The 20,744-nt window shown below is 40.7% G+C and overlaps 1 protein-coding gene across 1 annotated transcript in view; it reads left to right on the top strand.

The window, feature by feature from the left end:
* Positions 1–1,253: 1,253 nt before the first annotated feature.
* Positions 1,254–20,744, top strand: part of LOC116332780 (aryl hydrocarbon receptor-like) — a 42,800-nt gene continuing 23,309 nt past the window's right edge. The window contains exons 1-3 of the mRNA XM_031755834.2: positions 1,254–1,409; positions 1,497–1,582; positions 6,162–6,349. Coding sequence (XP_031611694.2) covers positions 1,542–1,582; positions 6,162–6,349 — 229 coding nt within the window. The 5' untranslated portion in view covers positions 1,254–1,409; positions 1,497–1,541. The remainder of the gene's footprint in view (positions 1,410–1,496; positions 1,583–6,161; positions 6,350–20,744) is intronic.

Here is a 20,744-nt window from a genome sequence, read left to right as displayed (position 1 = left end):
CACCTCTGTTTTATGCCTTCTTACATCTTCTTAAGTCTTGAAAGTGTTTTGTTGTTCAGCCAGTTAGCCCTGCTCCTTCTGTTTAGGCTATCGTGCAAGTAAACTGGAAGGAATTACTGCTCGAGATGATAACATAAGAACATAAAACATAATTAAGTGTTTAAATTAAGATATTTGGTGCCACACAGTGACAAATAATGTAAAACCAAACTGTAAGTTTATAACTGCAAATACCACTTTAAACTTTGTTTGTAGATTTAACTAAAGTATTGCGAATAAATTGTGTTTTGTTTTTTGATGACATATGTCAGCATTAAGGTCCTTAAAAAAAGGCCACTTACAAAAATGACAAAAAAGCCAAATATAAAGAGACGGTGCCTCCGCCAGCCGCTATGGGCCAAAGGTAAATCCTTGACTGGTCACCAGACTGTTGCAGGTCCAACATAGATAACAGACAGACAACCGTTTACACTCATAGACTTCCAAGTTAACCCAACACCACTACCTGCATGTCTTTGTTCTGTGGGAGGACGCTGGAGTACCTGGAGAGAACCCACAGATTTGTGGGATGCCATTAAAGTATTTCTTTAATGTACCCATTAATTATTAAGTATTTCTGACGATGCACTGAGGAGGACAAAATAGTTTTTCTCATAAAAAGGAGGATCCAGATGTTCCTGTTCCCCTGATTATCTTTCAGTCACACTGTGTTGTTCCCACTCTTCTTTGATTGTCTGCCATCACTCTGTGGTTGTTTTCCATGTTGTCTTTTGTGGTCCTTTTGATTCTCATTTGAATCCTTTTTACCTCTCTGCAGACTTTCCATCTCTTTATGGTAATATTGTGTCTCTGTGCTCATGTTTGTATCTCTGTCCCATCACAGATGTTATCAGTGTCCGAATAAACTCCCTGGCATATATGAGTCTGACCCCTGTCCCACATTCAGCCTCCGCGTAACCCTGCTGAGGCTGCTTTGTGCGCTGATTGGACGCCAGGACTCGCTCGGGAACGAGCTTGCGTGAACTCGCCGTGCCAGTGTTTCCAGGAGACTCTCCTATGTGCACGCGCACGTTTCCCACACGCCTCCCTGCTGCCCTGAACTGCATTGAACGCGAATCCCATGAAGCGCGCATCCGTTAGGAATTTGCATGGGGCGTACCCGCTAGTGGAATGCGCGCACCCGCTGTCCATCTCATAACTGCTGTCCAGCCTAATTGGAGGACACTGCTGATGTAGCCGAGTAAATGGGAATACTGGGAGCGCGTCTTTGAGCTTGTTCTGCGGCAGTTGGAAAGTGGAGCAAAGTGCGCACTCCTTTTCCTCAGGAGCAAAACTCTGCGTTGCTTTTTCACTCATTACAAGTTGATGTTTACCCGCAGCTGACTGGAGAATGTTCTCATTTATAGCAGGTCGGATTCTTTATCGCATATTTTAATTTGACTGACCTGCTTTTGCAGTTGATGCGGAGGATAAAAGCAGAGTTTTTGTACATGTAGCGCAGAAAGACGGATTCTCCAGAGGCTTCTGTAAGAGTAACAGTCATGTATGCAGGACGCAAGAGGAGAAAACCCGTTCAGAGAGTGTAAGTTTCTCTCATTTCATCTTTGAAGGTTTCCCTGCGTGTATTGTAACATCCACGTCACATTAAGAAATAGATTTGTTTCCTTGTCGGCCTAAATTCATCGAAACAAATCGGTGTTTGCTGACGATGCTGAATCAGGTCGGTGGATGTTCAGTGTATGAAATGTTCAGCGCGGATTATCGCAGGCCTGCAGCTGTGGCCTCATTCTTTAACAATAATTCTCTCTTTCTGTCTGTTAATGATAACGCCACACTTCTGTGAATTATTGTACATGAATTATTTTTATTTGTCCCAACGTTTCCCCGGCCGTGGGGCTTTCGGGACGACTGCTCGGCTATTTTCTGTCAAACGCCCTTCAAACAATCAGCTGGGCCGTTTTTTCCCTTTCGTTCCCTTTTGCAAGGATATTGAAGATATCTTCGTTTTTTTTATGTTGTTGTTGCTTTAGTAAAATTCTACATCTTTTAATTTCAAATCATTTTATAAAAAGGCCTTTGGTAAGAGGCCCTAATCTTTTTTTAATCGCATTAACGCGACTCAAACACTCACGAACCTTTTTCAGTAAATCTTTTAAAATAAATTCCAAGCAGTCAGTGGCGTCACGGTCACAGTCCAGCTTTAAACGGTTTCCTCTCAGTCTCTACTAAAATGTAGTAAAACAGCAAAGAGATGATCTGCATCCTCAGCGGGCCTTTGTTCTGCTCCGATGTGATCTGACTCTGGAAAAGCTGCGAGATAATTATTTAAAAAGAAAGTGTGGCAGAAGTCATATCTAAAATCATTACATCTACATTCAGTTTTCCCCTAATACGCTGCTATAAAAATGGTTTCCCCCCCTTCCGGATTTCTCAGCTTTTAGCGTGTTTATCGAATAAATGTTAATATTAGACAAACCTAAATTCTTCTCAGGGTTAAACAGGCTGAATGTTTATCTGATGGCAGAATCCAGTAAATACAAAATGCAATTATTAGGTGATAATTTGATGAATTAAGGGAAAGTAGCTAACCACACCAACCCGGCCCTGTGTGGAAAATGTAATCGTTCCCTGAACCAAGTGTTTGTGATAAGTTGCAATGACTGTTTCACTTTGCTGTGGAGGAACTGTGGCCCACTCTTCTTTGCAGAAGGAAACGAGAACACTGAGCACTTCTAGGTTACTATGGTTTTGATGGTCAGGCCTAAGAACTGAAATGACTTTGACTCCCATGAATGTGACAGAACTCAAGTTCAGAAACGGATCAGTGCTGCAGCATAATTCTTGAAAATGGCCTCAGTGTCTGTAAAGCTCCTAAACACAGCCTATAATTCTCCTCTTGCTGACACATACTGTCAGTACTGAGATGATTTATGTTGAAACAGGGACTCAGTTTCAATTTCTTCTGCTTTAAAGAGTTCCTGACTTCCTGAGCTTGTTTAACTCTGAGAACATGACACGTGACAATTCCACGGAAACAAATTTCCTGACTGAGCAACGCTGAATGTTTATCCGATTCCAGACTCAAGAGATTCAGAAAATATCAAATCAGAGAATGAATCTGAGTGAAAATAACAACGTGGTGCAGCACTGAATGTAGACAGAGAGAGGAAAAGAGACAAGCCTGGCATGTTAAGCTGCTATCTGTGATGTGCAGGATAAACAGATCTCCATCCATATGTTGGGATGTTAGGAGAGGCCATTGTAGTTGTATTACACTCACATTGTTGCCATGCTAGTTTGGAAAAAAACAAGAAAATGTGAAACTTCAGCTTCGATTTGGAGTTTAGGTAAAGAAACGTTCAGTGTTTTAAATGTAGGCCGACAGGGAGGCCCACCCAGCACTGAAGTTCAGACCATGTGATTGGCTGCAATTTTAATGCAAGCTATAAAATATATGTAGTATATATACTGACAAGACGATCTACGTTATCAGTTACTGGATGTTTTAACGTTAGAACAATAAAGTCATGTATTACTCCTATGTTTCTTTATGACAGTACAGTATAGAAAGAAGGTACTCTTTACTTTGAGCTCTGTGATCTCTCATATCAGGATCTGTCAGCCTACATTAGTACGACTTTCTTTCTTTGCATCTGCTAAATCATTCAGATTATACTGAAGTCTAAAAACACCAGTTACAGCCACAAATTAACATGTTGCTTTTAAGAAATGATTAAAATCTGATTGAACTGAAAGCTTGTTGGTTTCAGTTATTTGTCACAGCCAGATAGATTAAGATGGGTGTTGTTAAAGGATTACTTCACACAACAAATGCCAGTGTTTGCTTACTGTGCAGGCTGGAAAACCATAGACTGTTCATAAAAGAACAACCTGAGTTGGCTAGGAGTGTACGACTGCAGGATGAGCATTAGGCCACCATCTTGGCTTTTTGAAATGTGACAGGCAGATCTGACTGAGAAGCCAAGGTACACAATTCACTTATATAGTTATGATTTAAGGTAGACCTACCTTAAATCACACCTTACGTTATCTCTTCCGCTGTACAATGTTATTTGCATGCTGTCGTCAGTGAAGCTCCAACACACTAAAAACACTTCACTTGTCGTGCATCATTTTGAAGGTGACAGCTTCAAAGTCAGTTCTGTCACTCGTTTGGAAGCAGAGACAAGTGGGTCTCAGGTCTGCCATCGTCACTTGAAGTCACAGAATGTGATTCACTTTGCTTAGTTTAGAGTTTAACCAAGTGATTGAGACAATAAACTGTCTTACTGCACTGTAAACCTATGGAAGTTTTTTATGTCTTTATTATCTGTATTAAGCACATTGAGTTTACATCTGCCATTGCCATCAGAAAGAGTTTACTGAGGTCTTTTTGGAGTGGTCGCTCTCTGCTGGTTATTGGAATGAAAGTCGATCTTTAAGGGACTTCTTTACTTGACACACTTTTTAGACCCAGAGTGATGTCTGTGTTTGATACACAGCGAATCTACACATAAAAATACAGGGAGTGCAGAATTATTAGGCAAATGAGTATTTTGTCCACATCATCCTCTTCATGCATGTTGTCTTACTCCAAGCTGTATAGGCTCGAAAGCCTACTACCAATTAAGCATATTAGGTGATGTGCATCTCTGTAATGAGAAGGGGTGTGGTCTAATGACATCAACACCCTATATCAGGTGTGCATAATTATTAGGCAACTTCCTTTCCTTTGGCAAAATGGGTCAAAAGAAGGACTTGACAGGCTCAGAAAAGTCAAAAATAGTGAGATATCTTGCAGAGGGATGCAGCAGTCTTAAAATTGCAAAGCTTCTGAAGCGTGATCATCGAACAATCAAGCGTTTCATTCAAAATAGTCAACAGGGTCGCAAGAAGCGTGTGGAAAAACCAAGGCGCAAAATAACTGCCCATGAACTGAGAAAAGTCAAGCGTGCAGCTGCCAAGATGCCACTTGCCACCAGTTTGGCCATATTTCAGAGCTGCAACATCACTGGAGTGCCCAAAAGCACAAGGTGTGCAATACTCAGAGACATGGCCAAGGTAAGAAAGGCTGAAGAGCGACCACCACTGAACAAGACACACAAGCTGAAAGCGTCAAGACTGGGCCAAGAAATATCTCAAGACTGATTTTTCTAAGGTTTTATGGACTGATGAAATGAGAGTGAGTCTTGATGGGCCAGATGGATGGGCCCGTGGCTGGATTGGTAAAGGGCAGAGAGCTCCAGTCCCACTCAGGCGCCAGCAAGGTGGAGGTGGAGTACTGGTTTGGGCTGGTATCATCAAAGATGAGCTTGTGGGGCCTTTTCGGGTTGAGGATGGAGTCAAGCTCAACTCCCAGTCCTACTGCCAGTTTCTGGAAGACACCTTCTTCAAGCAGTGGTACAGGAAGAAGTCTGCATCCTTCAAGAAAAACATGATTTTCATGCAGGACAATGCTCCATCACTGCGCGTCCAAGTACTCCACAGCGTGGCTGGCAAGAAAGGGTATAAAAGAAGAAAAACTAATGACATGGCCTCCTTGTTCACCTGATCTGAACCCCATGGAGAACCTGTGGTCCATCATCAAATGTGAGATTTACAAGGAGGAAAACAGTACACCTCTCTGAACAGTGTCTGGGAGGCTGTGGTTGCTGCTGCACGCAATGTTGATGGTGAACAGATCAACACACTGACAGAATCCATGGATGGCAGGCTTTTGAGTGTCCTTGCAAAGAAAGGTGGCTATATTGGTCGCTGATTTGTTTTGTTTTGAATGTCAGAAATGTATATTTGTGAATGTGGAGATGTTATATTGGTTTCACTGGTAAAATAAATAATTGAAATGGGTATATATTTGTTTTTGTTAAGTTGCCTAATAATTATGCACAGTAATAGTCACCTGCACACACAGATATCCCCTAAAATAGCTCAAACTAAAAACAAACTAAAAACTACTTCAAAAATATTCAGCTTTGATATTAATGAGTTTTTGGGTTCATTGAGAACATGGTTGTTGTTCAATAATAAAATTATTCCTCAAAAATACAACTTGCCTAATAATTCTGCACTCCCTGTAATACAGAAGACAGGCTGCATACATAAAGAACCAGATCTAATCTACCTACAGCAATACCAATGGTTTTTGTTTGCTTTGTAATCAGGGTGAAGCAACCACCAACTGAGGGATCCAAGTCCAATCCATCTAAACGACATAGAGACAGGCTAAACGGGGAGCTGGAGCGGCTGGCCAGTCTGCTGCCGTTCCCTGAAGAGGTGACCGCCAGTCTGGATAAACTGTCCATCCTCCGCCTAAGTGTCAGCTACCTACGAGCCAAGAGTTTCTTCTCTGGTAAAGTTACCTTCTGATCGCAGCAATGGCATTAAGCAAGTAGACATTAATTTTGTATGTCACAAACTCTTCTCCCAGAAGGTGAAACATTTTTGGTACTTCTCCATGAAACTTATGAGCAACTTATGATTCCTAAACGGTTAGCGTAGCTCAGTGCAGTGATTGAAAGCAGGACAAAGCCTTCCATCAGTGCCAACACTTGCCTTATATCTGGACCTTTGGACATAGACTTGCAGTGTAAGAAGAGGTTCCCTGATGCTATCACCAGACCCAAAAACCACTGAAGCTGGTGTCTGTGGGAGAGACTACTGCAAGAAACTGATGGGTAGAATTTCACAGTCTCTCCTCTGTGGATTTATTCCCATTAAAAATGAGTCCAACTGCTGCTGTGTAAAGCTATGCATCATTCATGGACTAGTTCTCATAAGACATGAAGGTAAAACTGGCTCCACACCTGGTGGACGACAGGTTACCGTGCTGTGTAAAAACAGCTGTGAAAAGACACATACAGTAAATAACAACAATGTACAGCTCTGCACAGATGGGCCATGACATGTTCATCCATTCACAGATGGATACAGTATTAATCCTGTGCTGGATTAAAGACAGAGCCATAGTATCCACTGCACAATGACAGTAATGGGTATAATTGTCTGCACTTTTCTAAACCGGTGAATATTTTGCAAAGTGCAGGATGAGCCATGGATGATGGAAATCTGTATGTATGGTAAAATCCTCTGGTAAAAAAGTAACAGATGAACTGGACTGATCAAAACTACAGTTGTAGTTGAGTTGTTTCATAGCTATAAAAAAGTTAGAAAAATGTGAAATGTCACTGGTGGATTTCTTGTAGTTAGACCTTTACTCAGCAACTGATGGTGAAAGGTTTGCAGAACAGCTTTGCACTGCTGCCCTGGAGCCAGCTTTTTGGGACTTTGTTTGTGTGTTTGTTTGTTTGTTTGTTTGTTTTGGTGAAAATCCCTGGAGATGGTTCTGATTGGGTCCTTGGACCTTGTTCCACTTCCCTACATTACCACAACACCAAGGAAATAAGGCCAACTTCTGTGGAAACGGATAGTGTAGCCAAATGTAGTTTATTTTAGGATATTATTGAAATTGTAAAGAGGAGGGGGAATAAATATTAATATTTAAAAAATCAAAAATAGCATCTATTTAAGTTAGAACAGTAATATCCTCTTTGAAGGGTCTTTCACTCAGAACCAGTAGAGTTGAGAGAAGACTGCTGTTTCTATCTGTACTCATGTCTTTTTGGTGCTACAAACCCCGACTGGAGTTTGAACCAGGACCCTCTTGCTGTCTTAACCACTGCTTCCCTGTGAACCAAGCCGGTTGTTGATGACATATGAACTCTGCTTCTGGGTCCAAACTACTCTATTAATTACAACTGTTCATTTTAAAGCTCAGTTTTTAAAACCTTACGATGTAACTACAGCCCAGCCCATGCAGCAGTATATTAATGACTAACCTCGCATTGTGGATGGATTATCTCAGTTGTTCTCCTGACTGAAGTTTGGTCCGTTTACAGCAGGGGTCTCGAACTCCAGGCCTCGAGGGCCGGTGTCCTGCAGATTTTAGATCTCACCCTGGGTCAACACACCTGAATCAAATGATTAGTTCATTACCAGGCCTTTGGAGAACTTCAAGACATGCTGAGGAGGTAATTTAGCCATTTAAATCAGCTGTGTTGAATCAAGGACACATCTAAAGCCTGCAGGACACCGGCCCTCGAGGCCTGGAGTTCGAGACCCCTGGTTTACAGCATCCTGCCATGCGATTGCATTTGTCCCTAACCATCGGGAACCCTCACGTTAACTTTTATCGAGTGGAAAAAAGTTCGCGTTCGTCCTCCAGCTTCACTGTGTTTATGTTATGCTAACATAGCTGTGTCGCTAGCGATCACGTAGCATATCATTATATACCAGCTAGCCCAACTTCAGTAACCCTACAAACGTCACTGCTGTTTAGTTTTCTGTCTTCATTTATGTTGGAAGTGATAGCAGAGCTGTACGTTTGAATGTTTCAGAAATCTCTCAGTCAGAACATGGTATGTCATGTTTAGGTGGTGTGAAGGGGAGAAATATTTTACTGCTATTATTTGCTGCTATTTTATAATCATCATTACCATTTCATGTGATGTTGCATTCAGATGCATTCAGATGTTCAAATATATTGGTATTATATTAGTCTTTATTACAGGTTCAGTTATAATCAGTTGAATCTATAATTTAAAGGTTTTGAATGTTTTGTATTTTTATACTGAAGTCTTCAGTGGGGGAGAAGCTGACTGCAGGCTGACAGGAAATGCGTCTGCAAGCCATGCTTTTGCAGAAGTGAAACTGTTTAGAGAGCAGAAGCACACTCTGTGCACCCACAGACAGACGAGATACACACACACTTAGTTAGAGAGATCACTGATAGGGGAAAGTTCAAATTGCTTTGCTTGGGGTTACTTTTAGACTATATTAGGAGGAGCAAACATATTGGCAGATCTGAGAAGGAAAACCTGTGTTATGAAAATGATTTTAATCTTTTATACATGATTGCATTTGAGCTTATTAAAGAGCTGTGGCTCCTGGTCACGTGAAGGTCAGAAGTGTAACGGGTGAGATGTGAGAGCATTTAAGGGGCGAGACATATACATACAGACACAAATAGTGAGAGGTCATGACACGTCACGCAGTACACAGCATGCAGCGCCCTCGCGCGCGCACACACACACATACACACCATGGTAGATCTATTTTGGTAGGGCAGAAGTGAAGATGTGTGCCGGCGTGCTTAGAGGAAGTGCACCAGATGAGCGACAGCGAAGACGAGCTGAGGGGAAGCACCGACCGAAGACAATGTTCTTTAAAACTATGCTAAAGTTCATGGAACATTTTGTGGTTTAAGTCGGCGTAAGCTGTACTTTGTCTGTTTTTGCGAAAAGAGGGGCTTTGTTGTCTCAACCCTATAAAACCTTGTCTAATGATTGTAAGTTCAGTTCGACGCTGAAATCTGCACAGCGGTCGGACTCACACGTGTTTATTAAAATACTGTCTAATTGCACACGGACCGGATCTGTGGTTATTTATGGATTCTGCTCTCAACATTGAACCCTAACATTTGGGGGCTCGTCCGGTGAGAGAGGGAATTTTGGTGTAGATGGAGAGATCCAGGGTCTGTGGTGATTAGATGGGCAGATAGGAGTCAGTGGTCTGAAGTGAGAGACAAGCCGGCTTAAACAAAGGTAAGGCACATACCTGTTGAATTTTCCAAAATGTGCTAGATTGGACATGTCAAATTAAAGTCTACTCACTGAAAATTACTGGTGAATGTCTGTTTTTAATTTTGGTGAAGTTTTCATGAAGTTTACCGGTTGAAGTAATGATAATGAAGTATAAGTGACAGTACTGAGTAATGAGAATAAGTAAGTAATAAGTGAACTTAGAGTGATAGGGAATTTGGTCAATCTGTGGGTTAGAGTCCCATTGGTCATACAATCCTGAAGAAGTTTCTCGGAGGTGGCGCTCCCTGCTGGGTAAAGGCGTTTATCCTTCACCTACCCTGAAGAGTAGGGATAGTTTCGGGCAACATCCGAGGAGTACTGGGGAATCTCCGAAATTGTTGAGGTTGTCCTCAATCTTAATCCTTGTTGGGAGGGTAAGATTGTTGACTCAAATTATTCTAAATTCTTCTAGAACGGCAGCGGCGTCTGTTAAGAAGCGCATTTTCTCGGAGGTAACGCTCCCTCCTGGATAAAGGCGTTTATCCTTGACCTACCCTGAAGAGTAGGGTTAGTGCGGCACGACGAGCCGGGAAGGACTGGGGAATCTTCAAAATTGCTAGGAGTTAGAGTCTCCTATTCTTGCGCTTTTTTGGCTACCTGTAAATTAAGTTAGGTTTAGAAAATCTGGACAGAGCAGTTCGAGTCTGGTCTGATGAATTGATCGCAAAAAACCTGAAGGTTTGCCCGTTCGAGTCGGTTATGGTAAATTTTTCGAAATTTGTAGGAGGCGACAAGGCCTAAAAAATCTGTGCAGTTGTAATTAAAGGCGTCTGTAATATAAAATATGAGATCTATGAGTAAGATCAGTCTCTGTGTCAGTAATGCACAGCGGATGTGCACGGATGGTGTGTGTAAATGCAAATGAGCAGCGGGACGCGCAGAGAGGGTGGTTTCAGTTTCGACAGTATTGAGCGTTTTGCCAATTTTCCTGTATATAAGAGGTTGGTTTTGCTTATTATGAGAGTGTAAATACAGTTTGAATATATTAGTGTGGATGTATAGTAAATGACTGAATTTTGATAGATGTATATTTCGTGAGCCATAAATGTTGGTGTGTTTTATTTTCAGTTATGTGTGTGTGGGGAGAAGTGGGGTGTGAGACGGTGAGAGGTTTCAGTTTTCTTTTTCTTTTTTCTTTTGACTTGCTCTTTCTGATCATGGAAGGCATGTCCAAAATACTCGTATGAAAGCGTATTTTGAGTGATTTTAACCGGGTGAATGCTGTCAGTATTTGATTTGAGTGACTCTGCATGATTTGTCTGAGTGAGTGGAAAATGGAAGTTTGAGAGAGAAAAGGCAGTGCGTGTGAGACGATTTATGGCGTCTGAAAGAGGTTAGAGCATTTGAAAGGGGTGTATGAAATAAAGGAGTGTGAAATATATTTCTTGTGTGATGAAAAGTAGGATGTGCTAAAGTTTGAAAGTGCTTTTAATTCAAGAAATGCATGAGTGATGGTATGAGAGGTTGAGTTTCTTTTCTCTCAGTTCAAAAACACATAAGCATATACCCTTGGTTAATTGTTTGGATGTGTGAAAGAGCTCGGTTTAAATGTGTGTGAGTGAAATGAAGGTGTATTGTTTTTAGACTAAGATTTAGTAGAATAAAAGAGGGCCTGTAGACTATAAATACAAAGAAAAAACAAAGGAGTTAGATTAGTTTGAAGAACAGGAAATATGGCTCTGTGTACCGGGGCTGCAGCGACAGGAAATAGTGAACAGGAACTTTGCATGCCCATATATGGGAACTGAGTGTGTACAGAGAGAACACAGAGAGACAGATGAGGCCCATGAAGCAAATGAAGCCTTTAAGAAAAAATGAATATAATACTAATTATATGCTTTAGTGTGTCAATACAGGTGGGCGTCTTTCAACTTTGCAACCTTGAGTTCAGCAGCAGAAGAGCAGATTAACAGAATTGGGAGAAAATAAGCCAGTCTTTGGCTCGAAATTGTGCAGCTTGATCTCTCACTTTGTCCCTGAAACTGAGAAGAAGTTCAAAGGACAGTCAAGGACAGTCAATCGCCTGATGAAGACCGACAGAACATCGTGGACTTGAATACAGCAGGCAAAGCGACAGTGCCACTGATCCATTAACACTGATGGCGACTGACGACCAGCAGCAGCATGTAAGAGTAATGCAACATGTACTGTGAAAATACAGGCTGGGCAGTTGAACAGTGGGATAAAGAATTGTGGAAGAGCACTGGACATTGGTGATATTTTGCCATGCTGGGACTTAATCTAAAAGAAAGACTGTAAAGAAACAGAGAAGAAGACAACAGCTGAGTTGAGACTGTGTTTGCTGGAGCTTTGAAGCACGAACAGGACACTGTGAATGAACAGGGACCGGTGAGAGATGAAGCTGGACGAGTTTGACTGCGAGAATATAGCATATGTTTGGACTGAAAATTGAAACCTGAACTCATGAATTGTTTAGGGATGTCCACCACAGCATAACAAAGAGGTAAACATTAGAAAAGGTAAGAATAATGAACGAAAATAATTGTCATTACCTTAATGAATAGAAAACACACATACAAATTGTTACATGTGAGATTATTTTTGAAATGAATCAGAAGTGAGATAGTTTGAATCTAAAGCTCAGTGGTGAAATGCATAAATTAAATATGAATATATAGGATGCAGTGAAGAAACAGCTGACACGTAGTGTACATTAACATGAATACATCGCAAGGCAACGGAGAACTCAATGAATTAATTTAATGAAGAAGCAGTTTACACCCAATTAACATAAAATGCAGGGAAGAACACGCTTACATGCCTGGCATAATTGGTGTTTCTGACCAGAGACAGAGAAATGGGTCATTTAAGCACTTGTGGTAATGATGAAAATGTCTTAGTTCTGTTACTTTCAGGAGTAAAGCAGACTTGGACCAACTCTCCAGATGCACCAGTCGGAAGGAAATTATAGGTTAACATCACTGGATAAGTTAAGGCAAGTTTCTGGTTGAATTGTTCACAGAATCATGTGTCCATGAACCGGGAAAACAGGCCATAGCTCCTGGCTGAAGACTAGGAGTGCTTTATTTAAGGTGGGAAATCAAAACAGAGGGTTAGTAATTCGGGGAAGGAGAAAACTGACTGCTTAACTGGAGAATTGGAAAGGTGTCTGACAGACTGCGAAGCCATAGATGCAAAATAACACATACCCATACACACACAAACAGAAAATGCATTAACCTTATAAAGACAAGCTCTTGAAGCTTAATGCATAGAGACATTGATTAAAACCTGGCTAAGAACACAAGCATATGCAATGAAGATCTGCTTGCTGCTTGTATGAGTGAGAGAATGGTGTGAATGGTTAATACAATTGATGGAAAGATTTAAAATAGATGGAAAAAACAAAAGAAAAGTGTTTATAAGAGTGACTCAGGAGTGCTCTTGCACTGATTGATCAAAGTAAGTGATTAGTATAGAAAGAAAATGAAAATAATTAAATAATGTGATAAGGTTTAAACATGTATTCCTCTTGTTAAGTTGGCTGTTGAGCTGTGGGTTTATGCAAATTAGCTGGAGCAGAGACACTTCCTGTGTGCGTGTGTGTCGGAGGCTTTCAGTTCAAGAGAGAGCGGTGGCTGTTGAAGATTATTTGGCGAAATATATAATGGTAAAGTATCAGGATATTTGATTACGGTGGTCAGGTCTGTTCAGAGGGCAGATTTGGACAGGAAATTTATAATTTAAGGATGATACGTGGTTGAAATTGGTTTAGATCTTATGCTGAATGAAAACATATGGCAAAGTGAGGAAGGAGACATTGTGCAAACGGTCTTTGATCTTTTGACGAGGTTTTCGGTGTGTTGAACGGGTGAAATTTAAGATTGTTTCAGATTTTTGAGGCTGTTGTTTTATTTCGAGAGAGGAGTTTGATTAGACCTGGATAGGTCTGAGAGGGCCCAGAGAAAAATTTTTGTAGTAGTAAGTGCACTCAGGAAAAAACCTGTCAGGTGATTTTGTTTTGTACTTTGATGAGCTAATAATCAGCTCTCTTTTTCATTTTGTTCTAAGCAGGCCTGGAAGACAGTGAGCAGACGGGCGTTGACAAAATTACCAAGTAATGAAAATCAGGTGGGCTTTACAGAATTATAATTGATTACAATCAGAGACTGAGTGGCGGCAAGTCTCTGTCTAAAAAATGATTGCAGCGAGTCAATCCAGTCAAAAATATAGAGAACTATTTTCCTAAAAGGAAAACGAAATAAAACAAATGATTGAGCTCATTTTGCTGATGTGGAGCATCTGATGGCGTGCATGAAGGCTGCAGATCAGCAAAAATATCGTAATGTGAATGCATGTGAGTGAATGTGAGTGAATGGGACCAAGAGGGAAATAAATAAAGGTTGACAAACAGGACAAGTGGGAGACTTAAATAAGGGGTGCTGATTTTGGGATATTGATGTGTGCTGTGAGGTAATTATTTACTGGGGTTAGATTATGGGATTACATTATATTGTTGGGAGAATGCAAAATGCTAAAAGGAAACATTGTTTGATGAGATTCAAGTTACCATTAACTGAGGTAACTCATGATTAATAACTGTTTGGTTTAAGTCTATTTTGTCATGACACAGACTGGATCATAGAGGGAGATTATGAAATGTAAAGTACAGGTTTTGTTTTCAGGAAGTTCCAAGGATCCAGAGTTCGATGGAGCAACGATTTGGAGAAGATTTGACATGATGATTAAATTGATTTTGTTCCTTAAACACAGGTTTTCAGGGCTGGAGCAAAACACCGGAGAGGAGAATTGCTGAGCTGTTCTGAGAAATGAAATGACTAACCTTTTTTCCCTTGTAATTTCCTAAGCTTGGGTGGAGCATTTTGAGTTTTTGCCACATGAGATGTGTCAAAAAGAGAGGATTTAAGATTTAATTTGTTTAATTTGAAATGGGTTTTAGTATGATTTTATAACGATTGGGGTTGTTTGATAATCTAGATATAGTAAAACTTAACAAAGGACTTGTTAAAAGAAAGGACTTGTTAAAAGAAAGGACTTGTTAAAAGAAAGGATTAAAATGAACTGAATTAGGTTTAGAAGATAAATTGCTGGTGTTAATAAGAAGTGGTATATAAAACTTAAAGGGGAAACTGTGGGAATAAAGGATATGCTTTGGGGAAAAATAGTGAACATTTTATGAGTAGAAAATGTGTGATTTCTTTTTGATTTTTAGGATAAGTTGTCACAGTGACATAAGGTTAGAATGTGGTTATAATGTAGGCTTTAGAAACAGATAGTAAATAGATTTATTTCTAGGGTAGAGGAGAACTTTTATGAGGATGTTAAAAGTGTTATGGACTCAAATGAATAATATTGGAGATTATATATGTAGAAATGATTTTTTCTTACACATTGCAATCGTGCTCATTAACAGAGTTGATGTTCGGTCCATTTAAAGGTCATAAGCTTCGATGAGCGTTATGTCTCAGTCGATATATTGTAGGGGACTTGGAGCAACAGAAGGATAAACAGCATTCACGCTTACAAACACATATGGTTTAAACATAGGTGAGGCCTAGGGCCTGAAATTCCTTTAGCTTTTAACTGAATTTGAGTTGGCCCAATAACAAATGACAGAAAGAGGAACTGAATAGGAGTTTCGTTTGTAACTAAACTGTGTGACATGTAAAATATTGAGATAACACATGCAGCTCTAAATTAGTCCTCTTATATAAAATGCAGTTACAGAATAACAAATGCTTTTTGAAGTGACCAAGTTTTTGTTTAAAACGGAAGCAAAGGGAGAAAGCTTATATATTTTGGTTAAGTCTGATAAAGAATAAATTAGAATGTATCATTACAATAAGAGCAGCAAAATGAAATAGAATGATATACACAGAAGTTGTTCCTAGGGAGCTTTTAGCTATGATGAAGTTTATTTAGGAGCTATTGATAATGTGCTTACACGTAGTGATTAAAGTGGTTGTTTTTTTCTTTGATCCTTTAAGTAGAATAAGCCGTTATAATGATTTTCTTGAGACATTTATTAGTTTCGGTCATGCTTTTCGTTGTTTTGGTGACCTCTGGATGTTATCCAGAGGTCAAAAGGGGAAGTGTGAAGGGGAGAAATATTTTACTGCTATTATTTGCTGCTATTTTATAATCATCATTACCATTTCATGTGATGTTGCATTCAGATGCATTCAGATGTTCAAATATATTGGTATTATATTAGTCTTTATTACAGGTTCAGTTATAATCAGTTGAATCTATAATTTAAAGGTTTTGAATGTTTTGTATTTTTATACTGAAGTCTTCAGTGGGGAGAAGCTGACTGCAGGCTGACAGGAAATGCGTCTGCAAGCCATGCTTTTGCAGAAGTGAAACTGTTTAGAGAGCAGAAGCACACTCTGTGCACCCACAGACAGACGAGAGATACACACACACTTAGTTAGAGATCACTGATAGGGGAAAGTTCAAATTGCTTTGCTTGGGGTTACTTTTAGACTATATTAGGAGGAGCAAACATATTGGCAGATCTGAGAAGGAAAACCTGTGTTATGAAAATGATTTTAATCTTTTATACATGATTGCATTTGAGCTTATTAAAGAGCTGTGGCTCCTGGTCACGTGAAGGTCAGAAGTGTAACGGGTGAGATGTGAGAGCATTTAAGGCGAGACATATACATACAGACACAAATAGTGAGAGGTCATGACACGCACGCAGTACACAGCATGCACGCCGCCCTCGCACGTGCTGCGCACACACACATACACACCATGGTAGATCTATTTTGGTAGGGCAGAAGTGAAGATGTGTGCCGGCGTACTTAGAGGAAGTGCACCAGATGAGCGACAGCGAAGACGAGCTGAGGGGAAGCACCGACCGAAGACAATGTTCTTTAAAACTATGCTAAAGTTCATGGAACATTTTGTGGTTTAAGTTGACGTAAGCTGTACTTTGTCTGTTTTTTGCGAAAGAGGGGCTTTGTTGTCTCAACCCTATAAAACCTTGTCTAATGATTGTAAGTTCAGTTCGACGCTGAAATCTGCACAGCGGTCGGACTCACACGTGTTTATTAAAATACTGTCTAATTGCACACTGGACCGGATCTGTGGTTATTTATGGATTCTGCTCTCAACATTGAACCCTAACAGTGGAAACTAGCGAGCTAACTTCCTGCTAACTTCTAACTCTGTTAAATTTAATAAATCCTGTTTTCATGGATGCCTGGATGTTAAACTTAATTGTTACACCTGGTAAAGCAGCAACGCTGATCATTTTATTAAATATTAAAGAATTCAGACAGTTTGTAACTCTGAGTGATGCCGCAGTGTTCGTTTGAGTTTGGGCCCGGAAACGGCTGATGATGACAGGCTTAAAGACCGGATAGAAACAAACTGCACGAGGAATTTGTTTTTATGTGTCGTTATTGTGAACAGAAAGCAGCAGCTGTTTTTAAATGTCCTCAGTTATTTTCAGTCATGACGATTGTGTCACAACAGTCAAGCTACTCTTTTGGTGTTGCCAAACAGCTTGCAGATCATCTCAGAGCACCACATGGACACTATTAAACCCCGATACTTTTTTCCCCATGACAGAACAGAGAAAACCGACTCATAGTGTGTTAAAACATTTATATTTCTTTTTATTCAATCATCTTCCGGAAGAGAGAGACCCCTGCACAGCTCAAACGCCAGTTGCAAGAGCTCTAACATTAGAATCATAAACTGTGTCTCATATAGGTGTTATTTTGGTACTTTACACGTCACACAGTCTCAAACATTGCTTATATGAAAAGTTCCTCTTTTCTGTGTCTTATCTATTAATAGGCCTGTGCACTAAAACTTCCTGTTTTTCAGTCTGGCTGAGCACTTAGTTTGTGAGTCAAAGGTGGCCTTGCTCTACAAGCCTTCATTATTAAAGTACATAAAACAATATAATAGGAAAATAAGGACACTAAGGATATTGAGTTCCTGACAACACACATGACTTCATCACAGCGACAGGCTCTCAATATTTCATTAAGACCTGTGTCTGTGTGACATCACATATATGGTGATGAAGAACTGTGTTTGGTGTACATCAAAGCTTGATAAAGAGTTGCATGGTGTTCAGAATGAAGACATTGTTATTTTAGGTGGCGATCTTTCGGGGCGAATGCTGCAATGCAGTGGCTCCCAAAACATGAATAATTGAGAGAAACTCTGGAGTTTAAAGAATTTATGAAATGGAGGCAGAGCAGTGTTTGTTTAAGGCAGCGTCGTTCTGAAATGGCTGTTTGGGTTGAGACACACAGGTTACAGCTGTGGTGATTAGAGAATGTTTAAAGTGTTTGCACACATGCTTTGCTTATTTTTGCCACATGGCTGTACGGTAAGAAAAGAAAGCAAAGTGCTTTTCTCACATATTCCCTTAATTATGTTCGGGAGCTACATTTAGTAACATACAGAAGCATTTGGTAGCTCCTCAAGCTGTCACAGTGAATTATTGATCGTGGATTGCCGTAGCATGAGGTCAAAGTGTAGCCTATAGACAAAACCTCTTGTCTAACTGCATTAGCCTACTTCCTGGACAGTCTCTAAGTAATTAACAAGCTCAGGCTCTTACATAAAGGAAGCAGCTCCAGTGCTCCAGGCTGCCTCTGCAGTCAGCTGTAATTTGCTGTATGTAAACAGCACAAATTCACTTGTCAGAAGCATCCAAGGCTGGCTGGCCTGGACAGCATGGAGCTAGCTACACTCTGGGAATGCTGCCACTTCTTCAACACTCTGCTCCGCTTGGATGTTAAGAGGAACCCTTAAACCCTGAGAGAGCTAAGACTTCATTAAGTATTGTTTTTTCGACATCAATAAGGTGTCTTTAAAAAACTCCTGAGAGCATGCATTTGAATGCATCACAGGAGCTGAACAAAGCTCTGACAGAGCCCATTTAATCTGGCTGACAGCATTATCCGAGCCAGCTGCCATCTTTGTTATTGTCAGCAGCTACAATGGGCTCATTCAGTCTGAGGAGAGGTGAGTTAACGCTCATAAAGCTGCAAACACGTGGATCCCCCCCCCCCGTATCCTCAGCTATAAAATACACATTCACAGCTGCTGCCTGGCATTTGGATCCAAGTACTGTTAGAGATCCTGATTCAGCAGATGACCCGCTCGACCACCTGAGCTGCAGGTTCAGCCGTTAGTCTGAGCTAACTTTTGAAAAAGTTCATATCACATGCAGTTTCCAGCAGTCCTGTCACAGATGACGTGCAGTGTAGACGCAGTGGTATGCCTTATTACAGTCAAACGTGACTGGAAGTTTGGGCAGTGGAGCAAATTCACTTTGCGACGTCAGCTTTTATTTCGATTTTTACAGGTTTCTATGATATAGAAAAGAACAAGCATAAACATTTCACAAGTTTCAAAGACTTTCAAATAAATCAAATGTATGCCAGGAGTCACTGTTAGTCGATGCTTCTGCTTTAAAACTCCTGCAGTTCACTAGATGTGAGCTTCTGGGACAAATCCTGATTGATGGGGATCCATTTCTGCCTTATCAAAGCTCCGAGCTCAGAATGTGGAAAATGATGCAAATTCTGTAACTATTGTCCTCAGATGGCTAGAGCACACATTTAACCATGCTCTACATACAGTACAGTACAGTAGGTGTGACCATAGCAGCTGTTTTATTCATCCATTTGTTTTTGGATAAATTGTTAGATCAGCTCTGCTACCATAGTGAAGAGATTCCCTTGGAGGGAATTGCTACTGTGTTTACAACAAACAAAAGCTTGATAAGATTGTAGATGACAGAACTGAGCTAATAAAGACGCCTCTGGGTTTCTTAGAAAAGTCTGTGCCTGCAGCCGGGTGCTCTGATTGTCCTTTTTCCTCTTCCTGTCCCCTTTAACTGACCCAGTGTCCTGGAAAGCTTCCTTCAGTTTTTAAAGACAGGAAGCAAACCTGATTTCACTCCAGTGTTGCTGAGTCATCACATCCATGTTTGAACCTGTAGTGAACCACAGACATTATTATTATCATCATTATTAACATTAATAATCCTATTATTGTATCCATAGCTGGGTATTTGTTGTTGAAATAAGCTGCGGCTCTTGGAACATGCTATTGTCATTTTAATTTTAGTGTATTAATATTTGTAAATAAATAAATATGAATAATGTTCATAAAGAGGCTAGCAAAACATTGTTAAAGAGCTGTTTGTGGCAGGTGCAGTAAAGGAAAACAGGAATGGAAATTGTCATGATGATTAGACCAAAGAAGTTCAGGGTCTTCCTGTGGATTCCTCTGATATTGTATTAAAAATGAAGTATGAGGGGAAAAACACATAAACCTGGCACACAGCTGTAAATATCTGCAGTTTGTCCTACTTTTGTAGCCTAGAACTGCTGCTCCGTGATTTGTTATGTAAGCTGTGTGACCATTCCCAAAGTCTTGTGACAGGTCATAATGCCTGTTTCACTGTGCACTGCTTCCCCCTCCTTCCTGTAGGTCATCTCTCTGACCGCAAATGAAAGGTAGAGCTGTGGGATCGGCAGTGGGCCGTCCCTTAATGTCAGCTCTTCCTCCCTTCCTCTGCCAGTCTCATCCTCTGTCCTTCCCCTACTTGGCTTAACCCCATCCCCCAGCCCTGCTAATGCAGGAATGCAGGCCACTGAAGGGAAAACCTGCCAATCGTCGGGGACCCTTCTCCACCTTACGCTGCCCAAATCCAATCAATCCTTACATCCTCCCACCTCTCTGCATCACCTCCAGCACGAAAGCGGCACGGCGTGCGTGTTTTCTCTAATATACGTGTGCTGGTGTGCACAGTATGTGTTGGTAGATGTGGGGGTGGGGCAGCTGCATTGACTGTTCATTTTATGCAGGAGTTGAAACATCCTAACTGTCTGCCCTGCTGAGCAGAGGGGACACTGACACGGGTTTGTTTTTGTCATGTAGGTACAGATCAGTGCTTGGACACAGATGCTGCAGACTCCGTAACTGTGTTAATGCTATCAATGCAAATTAAAGGATTGTTTGGTTGTTTGTGGTTGAAGAGCACAGAGAAGAAGGCTGTGAGGATGTGGTCGGATTGTAATTACTCCATGCCCACTTATACAAGGAGAAGGTTAACTGATATTACAGATTAATATCAGAGCA

Source organism: Oreochromis aureus, linkage group 16 (genome assembly GCF_013358895.1).
Source record: "Oreochromis aureus strain Israel breed Guangdong linkage group 16, ZZ_aureus, whole genome shotgun sequence".
NCBI lineage: Eukaryota > Metazoa > Chordata > Actinopteri > Cichliformes > Cichlidae > Oreochromis > Oreochromis aureus.
Note: the sequence above shows the minus strand (reverse complement) of the source record. Positions and strands in the feature narration are given on the sequence as shown.